Below are 12,125 nucleotides of genomic sequence, written 5' to 3' on the forward strand. Positions count from 1 at the left end.
TTGTACTAATTACACTTCAGAAACCTTCACTTTGCCCAAAAACTCGTAAATTTATCAAACACAGATCATCATTCTTTGAACACAATAGTTTTCAATTCCATCATGTACTTTAGTGTGCTAATTATAAGCTAACATTAATGTTATATTCACTAGAGAATAAGAGTTTTATCTCAATTTATTTAAAAGTTATTCACGAGTTTAACAGTGTTCGTCTTGTATTAATATTAATGACCTAAATTTATAAATTACTAACTGAAGTTCCTGGCAATCTTTGGATTGCTCGAATTTAAGAATTTTTGGAGTAAAGTTGTCTTTGAAATTATGAAGGGGGGTGGGGAAGGGGTGTAACCGACCGACATTGGAGTGAAAAAATTTGATGATTACAATCCTTCTAAGCATTCCAAGGCAATAACAAAACTACTAGGGGGAAAAAAACGACTGCTTGGCCTCATTTTAAAATGACCCGCGCGGAGCTGTATTAAAATTTGAAGACACTTAAATATTTTCCAGATAACCGTAAGAAACATGGAATAGGAAAAATAATAACAACTATTAATAGTTTAAGATCCCACAGCAAATTTATGCCAACTTCTATTTTTTAAATAAAACAGTTTACATGCATAGTTATGATTAAAAGAATACAATTTTAGACGGTAGGGGAAGATGGAGCACGTCGCTCCACTTTTTTACTTTTCATTTTTTATCTCGTCAAAAAATTTAGTGAGCTGTTGGATTTTTTACAAAAAGTTTTTCTAAACATTTTTTATCATCTCAGCTTTTTTTTTTTTTGAAAATGTTGACTTGAGTAACTTTTTTATGTAATTTTTTTAACGTAACCTTGTAAAGTGGACCAAGGTCCGCCTCGTTGGGCACGTTGTACCGCTTTACGAAAACAACTATTATAATTTAAGTGATAAATATTATTGAATACTATAACTAACTTGTTTTCTTTTGGGTGTAGAATGAAAAATATTAAATTTAAAGATCAATATAGCATATTAAATTGATTTAAATTGATAAACCATCTCTAATTAAAATGAGCAATAAGATTCACAATTAGCACACAATTATTTTTCAAAAATCAAAAGAATAATTAATTATTGAATATTCATGAGAAAATTAATGCAGGTTAAAGATAACAAAACATTTGTTAAATGATATCTGGGAATATAGAAGTACGACTTCCTGAGCAGACACTGAGTTCTGAACGAATATCTCGAACGGAGTCATATGTCACTTTTATGTACAGTTACATCAATATTTGCTGAAGAAAAAAAACCTATTTTTTTCTTCATTGCATTGCATGAAACGATTCCAAGAACGAAAGAATCCTGCTAAATTAATGCCATATATTTCAAAGAAAAAGTAAAATAAAAATTACATCTTTCATTAAGTATATCTTTGTGTTCTAAAATTAAGTATTGAAAATGAAATTAAATAACCTTAAGAAAAAGCTTCCCTTTTTCTTCTTTCAATCAATTCTTTGTTTTGTTTTCTATTTATGGTAGAATGCTTGTTTGACAAAAAATTATGTTTAATACAGAAACTTTGTTATAGCATGTGTTACATATTTAATTCTTTGAAAACAATTGTATGCAAAACTTTAGAAGAATATTTGAAAATATAAATAGTTTAAAACAGTGCAGATATGAAATAAATCTTTTGGTAAAATTAATTTAGTATAAGTTTTATTGAATAACTATGAAATATACATCCGCTTTCCCCCTAAAGTTTTTATTATTATTATTTTCAAACATGTGTAGCAAGAAATGAAAATGTATAATATGTAACTACTTAGAATATTGCTTTATAATTATTGAGAATTAGGAGCAAGGAATTTTTTTAAAATTACTTGGAGTAGATTGATTCGGTCCAACGTGCCTCACAATGAGGTGGACCAACGTACCCCACGTTCTTGGTCTGAAAAAAAAAAATCACACTTTTGTTCGTGTTGACAAAAAATAAAAGAAACTGAAAATAATTGTGAACTGGAAAAAACTTACTTTAAGACAGGAGTTCATTTTTTTTCTGCAAAGTCGATGAAACACATTAAAAAATTAAAGTTGCAGTTTTCTGAAAATTACTCATCACTACTAAAATAACACTTTCTGGAATGAAATTTGTTCAATATAACTGTACAAGGTGATTTAATTATAGGATTTATAGGACCATAGGTGCCATTTGTTAGTCATGAATTAAAGTAAAAAATGTTATCCTTGTTAAAGTAATTGTAATTAAATGGTGCCCCGAGGTTCAACGTACCCCATTTCCCGCTATTCTAAGTTTTATAAAAGATAATTGTAAAAAAAAATAATAAATAAAAAAACATTCAGACATATTATACGTGTTGACTGAGCTGCTTAAAATAAAAATATGTACGGAAATGTAGGGCAAAGTAAAATAATAAAGACAATTTAGATTTTTCAAAATGAACAAATCGAAAATTTGTTTTAAAAATTACAATACATAAAGAAAAAACAATATATTTTTTCTAATACTTGCATTGAAACAATATTTTTTATCAGTAAATTTGTGCGTTCAAAAAAAAAAAAAAAAAAAAAAAGGAAAATTTTCGTTTTTTCTTTTTATGGGGCAAAGTTAAAAATAAAATATTTTTCTGATGAAATAGTTTCTATTTGATTGTACAAATATTTTTCATCAAATGAATGAGCAATTAAAATAATTAATGAATAAATGAATAGTTAATAAAACAATAAACGAATAAATAAATAAATCACTAAATTAACATAAGAGAAAAATAAATCATTGAATAAGTAAACGAACTAAACTATATAATTTTGCCCCACGTGCACTTGACCAAATTTGTCGAATTTGCTTCAAGATATGCAGTTTTTTAAGATAAAAACTTGAAAATAAAAAATGCTTTTGACGTATACTCTGCACACAAATTAAGTTAGAAACTACGCTTCACAAGATAAATCCCAAAACATGATTCAAGGTTTATTCACCTTACTTCGTATATTTTGGGGCAAATTCAAATTTCTACGAATTCTTTTTCATTTTTTTTCAGCAACAAGCAACACACTGTTTATGAGACTGTTTATTAAAATAGGAGGTATGTCGCTTGTTAAATGTCGAGTTTTTAATCTAAATGATTCAGAAAATGCATGACTGACGTGTAAAAAAAAGAAAAAGCGAGATTACGTTTTAAATATACGTAAAAAATATAAAAAATATGCAAAAATAAAAAATATGCAAGCATCGGGGGATGTGCAAATTTTGCACATTGATCTCATGTTGTCCGTGGAGATTATGACAAAAACTGTTAGACGATTAAAGAGGAGGATGACTAATAACCATTTCTGCATCTTTAACTCGTATTGAAAAAAGTTTGATAAAAAAAATAATTAAAATGTCCTAAATATTTAGGCAATTTATAATCAGGAAATTAGAGTCTACAGTTTTACAGTTGGTTGATATTAGAATTTAATAGAAGATCAACAGTGGAGCTGCTACCTGGCTAACAACTAGTACTCTTACTCTACAGGAAAATATAAACTTAGTCACAGATAGATAGCAACTGCACAGGCAAGATAATACTGTTCAATGTAAATCTATAAAAATAAAACAAGTAATATACATGTATATAATATATGTGTGCGTCTATATATGCATGTTCCTTATGCAAAGTCACAGTTTACGTTGGATCTCGACCAAATTTGACAATGAGGTACTTGGGAACCGGAGAAAGAACAAACCGTTCGAATTTTAATATTAGGACCTGAAAATAGTATAAAATGTCTCTTTCTACCTGAAATAATTATCCAATTTTTTACATTTTTGTCTCATTCGAAAGTCCGCAAAAAATACCCCTGAAGTAGATTTTCTTTCTTCGAATTAAAAAAAAAAAAAAAAAGAACAAGACTGTGTAAAATCATCAGGAGAAAAGTTATAAGCATTTTTAAGTCAAATAACATCAGTATTAAATCAAAAATTGATCGTCTGTTTCGAGCTCAGTTTTAATTCGGGTGAATAAAATCATTGAGAAAAAAAATATGTTGCCATTGTTCTCTCGACTGTGAACAAATAAAATTCTTGCCTTTTTTCGATGCTTTCCTGTAATCAAGGGATTTAATTTTTTTTCCTTTTGGGTTATTTTTTCCGCAATCTGTCGAGAAATTTTTGCAGATTTTTTTTTTGTTCAAGCTTGATCCTTGAACACGCGTCACTTGACCTAACTTTTATTTTCGAGGTAGACCGTGCAAAGTCAGGAGACGCATTTAGTTTACAATAAAGCTTCCAAATAAAGGTGTAAAGCGTATATATTTCATTTTTTATTAGTTTTTTCTCTTTTTCACCCTTATGTGGGCATGCTGTTAGATATTTAATTTAGAAATCTGCACAATCAACAATGTTAAAAATAAATAAATAAAAAACATAGAAGAAAATTAATTTGAATTCTGAGATTTAGAATTCAATTGTGTTCTTTGCAATCACGAGTTGCGACAGGACTCTACTCATTGGCGTTATTGTTTCTAGAAACTCTCCCTGCAAGCCTGTCCTTCCCGGGCGGTTCGGCGTGTATAGTTGTAGTGTGTGTAGGCACGCGTGCGTGCATGTGTAGGCTTGTGTGTGTGCGTAGACCTGTGTGTATGCACTTAGGCGTGTGTGTATGTTTTTAACGATGCGTGTGTGTATATAAGACATAGACGCCTCCTACCAAGAAAAGTGGATTCTGGGGGACACGGACAGTGCTCAGGACCAGAGGGGCAGGTGGCGGTGGTGCTGCAGAGGCCCCTGGTCCAAGCTGAAAAAGAAACCACAACGCCAAGTATCGTCAAATAAGAGCAATAAGCAATCGTGGTTGCTCAAAAAAAAATAAATAAATAAATAAAAAAAAAAAAAAAATTAAAAAATCAATTGCTGATAAGAACTGTTTCAAAGGATATCTTTGCATCTATGAAACTTACATTTTTGTGTCAAAAACGGTTGTTACTTCGAAACATTTGATTGCATTTTTTTCTTTCAAAATTTGCTTTTTTCATGTTGTTGGAAACATTTTTAAAACTGAAAATATTACACAATGAGCACACTGAAGATGAAAGCACTTTTAAAGATTAAAGTTAAATTTTTAGCAAAAATGTACTAATTTCGAATTTTTAATTTCATTTAAATGCATAAAAATATAAAAATTTTAGAAAAAGGTTCTAATGAAATAGCTACTGTACAAAAATTTTATTCTTTAATGTGTTGATAATTTTGCCGAAAAAGGATTTTTTTGCTACGTTACCAATTGTATTTTTCTGATACAATTTCAACAACAATATAAAGGAATTACTCATAACACTTACAAAGAGCCTTATCACGTGTAATTTAGATAACCGCTGAGTTCTTATCACAATTCTATTAAGGCAATCTTAATTGAAATATCCTTTCATGCAGAAGTTTTGTGATGCATTCTGGAATTAATTATTCCTTTAGCACTGCGCAGTAATAATAGTTACCTCAGAAGAATTTGTTTCCATATAAATAAGTACGTACTGTTTTACTTTACTAAATGCTTTCACCAATTGCACACGAAAGATGTATTTTCCGATAAACATCTTTTTAAATTGTAAAGCGAATTATGCATTCTGTCAGCGAAAGTAGTTGATACTTTTCAGCAAAATGTTTTTTTTTCTTTTCGTTTCTATAATTTTACTAGCTGCGTCGACTAAACAAGATCTACCGCTAAAATCAAAGGTATGTCAAGAGACGAGAGTTCAACTGTAAAAATTCCTGACAGACAGCGGAAAAATAACCAAAAGGAAAATTTTTAATTTCACGATTACAGGAAAAGTCCCAAAACAAAAGCAAGAATTTCATTTGCTCACAGTGGCAACAGATCTTTCTTCTCAATTTTATTCACGCCCATTAAAACTGAGCTCGCGGCAGGAGATAAATTTCCGGTTTAATAGTGATGTTGCTTATAACTTTTCTGCTGATGATTGTACAGTATTGATGGTTTTGAAATCCAAAGGAAGTATATCCTCTTCAAGGGTATTTTTCACGGGCTTTCGAATGAGACTGAAATCAAGACAACTGGATAATTATTAAAGCCAGACAGGGCCATTTAATGCCATTTCCAGGTACTAAAGTTAAAATTCGAACGGGCCGGTACTTTTTTAGCACTTGAAAATCCCTCTACGTTTCAAGTACCTCACTGCCAAATGTGGTCGAGACCCGACGTAAACTATGGATTTGTATAAGGAACATACACACATACATACGTACATATGTATTCTTTGTTCTATTTATCTAGATTTAATTTTACTCCATTTTAAAAATGTTCTAACAAAAGTTCTACTTTACACTGTTTAGACGTTTGAAACGTTTTCTATTAAAATCAAATTTCTATTGTGAAAACCACTTACAGTTTCCAAACTCTTTTAACAGCAATGTACTTGTAAGCTAATTATCACTCATAACACTCACCAAAGCGTGAAGTTTTTCTTATGATTACATAACAACCTAACTTTTATCATTAGAAATTGAAGTTAATTAAAATATAATAATTGAAATATCCTTGTATACATTCTCGAATCTATAATTGCCTTCTTACTGCGCAGTAATAGTAAATGAATCAAACTAATATAATTTGTTTTCATGCATTAAAGTACAGTTAAACCTCGATTTTACGTTTCTCAAGGGACTGGGTTTAAAAAACGTAAAATACAGGAAATACATCGAAATAAAAAACAATAGGTAGTAAAACTGGCTCTTTCAAAAGGTTAAATATCTCTATTTTAAGAAAAGAACATTATTATACATATCATTTTAAGATCAGTTAAAAATATTTAGTTGTGAATCCATACCGTTTATGTTAAAAAAAATCCATAATAGCGGATTGTTTTTTAGTCATTAAGTTCAAATTGAATGCAGCATCTTCCAGGAGTGAAATACTTTGACCAGACAGAAGTCTGTAAAATGCATTTATGTTTTCATTACTAGCGTTCAACAACGTGGATTAGCATTAAAAAAAAACTCAACCGATTTTTATTTTTTAAAATTATTTTAGAGCAATTTTTTTCCTTTTCATTCTATAAAAAAGGCGTAAAATGTTGGAAATTCTATTAAAGAAGAACTTACATTGCGGGTTAAATTAACATTACTATCGTACGGAAAAACTGGCACCTGATTTTAAAAACGTTAAATGAGAGAAAAAACGAAAATTCTTGGTCGTAAAATCGGCGTTTCACTGTAATTACGATTTTTACTGAACTATTTTTTTTCAGCAAATGCAGACTTTACATTTTCCGATTCACATATTTTTAAGTTCTACATCATGCATTCTGTCAGCGAAAGTAGCTGGTACTTCTTAGCACAAATGTATGTACATTTACAACTTAGTACAAATGTACTTAACTTTAATTTGCTTCAGTGACATTCCATTAAAAACGAGCTGATGTGTGCATTACATGACTTCCTTTTACTCCAATTTAATGTCATTTCCCTATTATTAGCAATTTTAATGTGATTTAATAGTTTACTCTCTAAATATCAAATAAAAGTGGACAAATTAAAACCAAATTAAAAAAAACATCGTCAAATTTGTCGCCAAGTTGGCGAGAAAACTTGGCGACCAAAAGACTGGCGATATATCGCCAAGTGTCCGCCAAATTATAACACCACTTGAGTTTACATCGAAATCAACAATGATTCCCCCCCCCTCAAAAGCCGAAAAAGACCCCTTTAGAAACACCCGAATGCAACCAAAAAGGGAGGTGCACAACTAAACTTCACTAAGAGTTTACGTACCAAATTTCAACTTTCTAGGACATACCGTTCTTGAGTTATGCGACATACATACGCACATACGTACATACAGACGTCACGAGAAATCTCGTTGTAATTAACTCGGAAATCGTGAAAATGGATATTTCGCGTGTACATACGTTCTTAGGCACTTATAGATGTGTGGTCGAGTCGAAAAAAAACCCAACATTCATTCGGGGGTGAGCAAAATGGAAATTAAGATTCGATTTTTTAGTGAAATATTTTTCGCGAATAGAATACTTCATTTTTTGTAAAAAGAAGTCAAAAGTTGTAATAAACTTGCAACATTACGACATTTTTATTCTTAAAACTTTAGAAATATTTTGCAAAATATCAATTTTTAGCGACTCAAACTAACTGCCTTTTTTAAAACTCTCCCGATAGCAATTTTAACTAATTACGTACTTTCAAGACTGAAAAAACTTTCTTATGATTTTCATTCCCACCGAGTTCTTACCATAAGGAACTGAAGTTCATTAAGGGCAATCTTAATTGAAATGTCCTTGTTTACATTCTCAGATCTGTCACTTCTTTCGTACTACGCAGTAATAATACTAGTTGTGTCTAAGCAATAATATTTGTTTTCATACAATAAAATGAATACTATTTTTACCAAACTATATTTTTCACTAACTGTAGACGATATATGGTTACCGATAAACATTAAAAAAAAAATTTTATGATGATTTTATATGCATTCTGCAGGCGAAAGTAGTTGGTACTTTTTAGCACAAATGTATTTATTTCGAATTTTCAGTTTCCTTAGTTGTATTTGCCCTTCAAAAATTTCAAATAAATTTGTTGCTTCATGAAAATATTATTCTTTAAACTTTTGAAATATTTTGCCTGAAAATCAACTTTTTGTTACGCTATCAATTACATTCTTCAAACAGTATTTGGAAAAAAGAAATTAATTGCTCATAGCACTTACCAATAGTGCCAGCACTTCATTGAGATTTTCATTCCCGCCGAGTTCTTATCATAAGGAATAGATCTTCGTTAAGTCAATTTGAATTAAAATATCCTTGCATGCATTCTCGAATGTATGCCCTTCGTACTGCGCAGTTTGAATTCTTGAATCAGAATAATAAGACTAGTTTTCATGCAATAAAATTTATACCAGTTTTACGTTACTGTATTTTTCACAAACTGCAGACTGTAAACATCTTTTCAAATCCTTGGCGAATTGGGAATTCTGTCTGCGAAAGTAGTTGGCGACATTGGCGCTGAACTTCAGGCTTCTCAGCACGCCGTCAAAATCCATGCTCTCCCGGCTGTTCAGTCGCTTTTCAGGCATTCGAGCGGACTCTATCCCGGCTTCCGCTCTCGCCGATATGCAGGAAGATGATCGTCTGTTTTGCCGCATTCGACAAACCACGTGTTTTGCGTCACGTTTCTCTGAATGGAATCTGAAGGATGAATTATGATTTTGGATGAGATATTGTGGATGTAGAATCGTTCCGCATTTATCGGCGAAGAGTTGGAATTTTCGAGTTTAAAACTCAACAGGTGTTTTTACTCCGTACGTTAAATAGATAGTGTTTACGGATTGATATTTTGAAAAAGAAAGAGTATGTTTCAAATAACTTCTCGTGTGATGACATTGAAAAGGCAGAATCAGCCAATTATTGCATGCGTCTCTCAATTAAAAATTTGAAATTGAATGTGCTCTTTTAAAAATTAGTTTATCAGTGTATAGGTTGTAGGTAATAATTATAGCTGCTCTTTATGACAATAAAAGTTTTATATTCTATGTCATATGGCATGTCGTGTTTTTTGTGGAAATATAATTTTTCCAAGAAATAATATTTATTAATGGAAATGATATCTATTGATGATGTGCATCTAAGTGTTACTTAGATTATCTTATGGATAACAACAGCTGTTTACTAATAGGTGTATTGTTTTGATTCGTGTGCGGTGGTAGTTTATGATTAGCGATTATGATGCTATTTCTAACAGCAAAATAGAACCTCGGTCTCAGAATGGAACCAACTGGTTCTTCTTCTCCCAAGAGCAAAAAATGCTCTAAAGAGAAATGCAGTAGCCCCAAAAAGCATGGTCAGAAGTCTCCGGAGCACAGCAAGCGATCTCCAGAGCATGATACCAAACTATGGCAAGCGAAAGAACAGGTCTTTAACATGCCAAGTCCAAGTCGCGAGTTTCGCGAATGTGTGGTCGTGGATGACAATCGGTCTACTAATACTCAGACTATATGTTGTGGTCCCGATAAGAAAGGAGAGAGTTTCTCCAAAATGGCTGTGTTATACTTCATGTTGTTTTCGTGTGCGTTTGTTCTGGCCATAGTGGGACTGAGAATGTTCACCATTGAGGATAAACTCTTGAGGCTGGACACAGAGTTCCAGCAGCAGCAAATGCGGATAGATGCACTGGAGAAGATGGTTGGTCAGTTGACGAAGACGGTGAGTGGTTTCTCCCTATATTTCTATTATTTATTCTTTACTAGTTTCTCTACTACGCCTGTATATTTACAAATAATGGATGATGAATTTCTCACCAATATACTATGCTAATTTGCTCATCCATATTATGGTAATTTGCTCGTCCATGTTATGGTAATTTACTTGTCCATGTATGGTAATTCACTCAGTGCAGAGGAATTAAATCAGCCAATGGTGGAAAAAATAAAATCATAGAAAAAGAACAAAATCGAATTTTCTGAAAATCGCTTCAAACTGCAAACCTATGCTACAAACTAACTTTTTGCCGAATTTCATGAAAATCGACAGAACGGTCTAGAGGTCCAGACAGAGATACTTTCAGCTTTATTATTAGTAAAGAAGACAAGCTGCGTTGCTCGGCGTTGCACGGTCTACCTCGAAAGTAAAAGCTGTGTTGAGGGACAAATGTTCAACAATCTGGCTTTAATCAAAGAAAAAAAAAATAGTGTAAATTTCCCGTCAATGTGTGAAAAAGAGCAACTTAATGACTCACAACTTAAATGTAGAACTCTTTGGAATTTTTTTTAATGTTCAAAAAGTTCATTTATTGTTATTACGAGGCATAAAAATTACGGTTCACGAATTTTCTTGCAAACATTTCCCTGCCCTTATAAGGGTGAACTCCCCCCCCCCCTTAATGTGAATTCCTGAGCATCAATGTACCTCTGTGCTAAATTTTGCAAAGATAAGGACATACACAGCGGATTTGTGTAAGGAAAACACCCTATGTGAGTTCTTGAGCATCAAAGGAGCTCTGAGCCAAATTTGGCAAAGATCCGACGGAAACTGGATTTGGATACGTAACAATACACATTACACACCCACTCACATACATCAATACTATGCATCCAGGGGCGGCCCAAACTTAAAGTTTTGGCGGGGCGGAAATTTTTAATCTGCCGAACGGATCTCCAAATTGTGCATAATGATAAAATACGAGTACGTATACATAAGGGCATTTTATTACAAGGTATATTCGGGCATTTAAAAAGTTCAATCACATTTCGGCCTCAAAAACTTAGATGGACTCAGATCTTGGCCTCCATTGCGGACTGCTGCGCCACTGAATTTGAGTATTGAAAAAAAAAAAAAAAAAAAAAACCCTCTGCATAAAAGTTAATTAGTTTTGCCATTGTTCATTTTGGAAACTAAACATTACCATCAACAGGAATTGAATATCATCTTTTCCGCCATTATCGTCTACTTTTGAAAATTGAAGTCTAACATTGCTCATTTTTTAAAAACTAAGAATCCTTTATTATCAAAGTTAACCGTCATAATTATCCCTTCAGTATTTATGACACTATCAATTTCCTTTTCGAAAATTGGTAAAGTTTAATCCCTCCTCCCAGAAAACTAATTTACTGAGGAAGCTATCAACGCTTGAACTTGATACTATCCCGCTCTTTATTACCCTTTCAAAGAATGAACATATAATTACTCCACTTAGAAAACAAATTTATCAAAGGAATTCATGGAAAAATCAATTTTCTTAATATTCTGTTCTTAATTTATTAGATCCTGCTATCACATTCTTACCAATGAGCAAAAACTGTATTTTGTCTTTTTAGAACTAAACTACAGTCAAGTGCCCATACTTGGGACAGTACGCTAACTTAGAACCTTTTTCCGAATTTAGTTTTGAGGGTTGGTACATCTGTTGGTTTTTCACCAGCAGGAGTCCCCCCCCCTAAGAGCAAAAGTGCACTCCCCCTAATTATTGCAAAGCAAGAACTCCCCACAAAACAACCCCCTAGAAATGTCAGTGGCACAGTCTCCGCCATGACCCTCCCCCCTCCTTGGTGGGTACCCCTGTTCCCCAGTAAGAAATAAATGATGTTACAGAATAAATGAAATAGTTATCTTTTGAGGCTATGAGGGTTAAAC

General features: G+C 32.2%; 1 protein-coding gene across 1 annotated transcript in view; it reads left to right on the forward strand.

Annotated features, from left to right (window-relative positions):
- Positions 1-9,080: 9,080 nt before the first annotated feature.
- LOC129230467 (uncharacterized) overlaps positions 9,081-12,125 on the forward strand; it is a 58,155-nt gene continuing 55,110 nt past the window's right edge. The window contains exon 1 of the mRNA XM_054864869.1: positions 9,081-10,199. Within this exon, the coding sequence (XP_054720844.1) occupies positions 9,762-10,199 (438 nt within the window). The 5' untranslated portion in view covers positions 9,081-9,761. The remainder of the gene's footprint in view (positions 10,200-12,125) is intronic.

Source organism: Uloborus diversus, chromosome 9 (assembly GCF_026930045.1).
Source record: "Uloborus diversus isolate 005 chromosome 9, Udiv.v.3.1, whole genome shotgun sequence".
NCBI lineage: Eukaryota > Metazoa > Arthropoda > Arachnida > Araneae > Uloboridae > Uloborus > Uloborus diversus.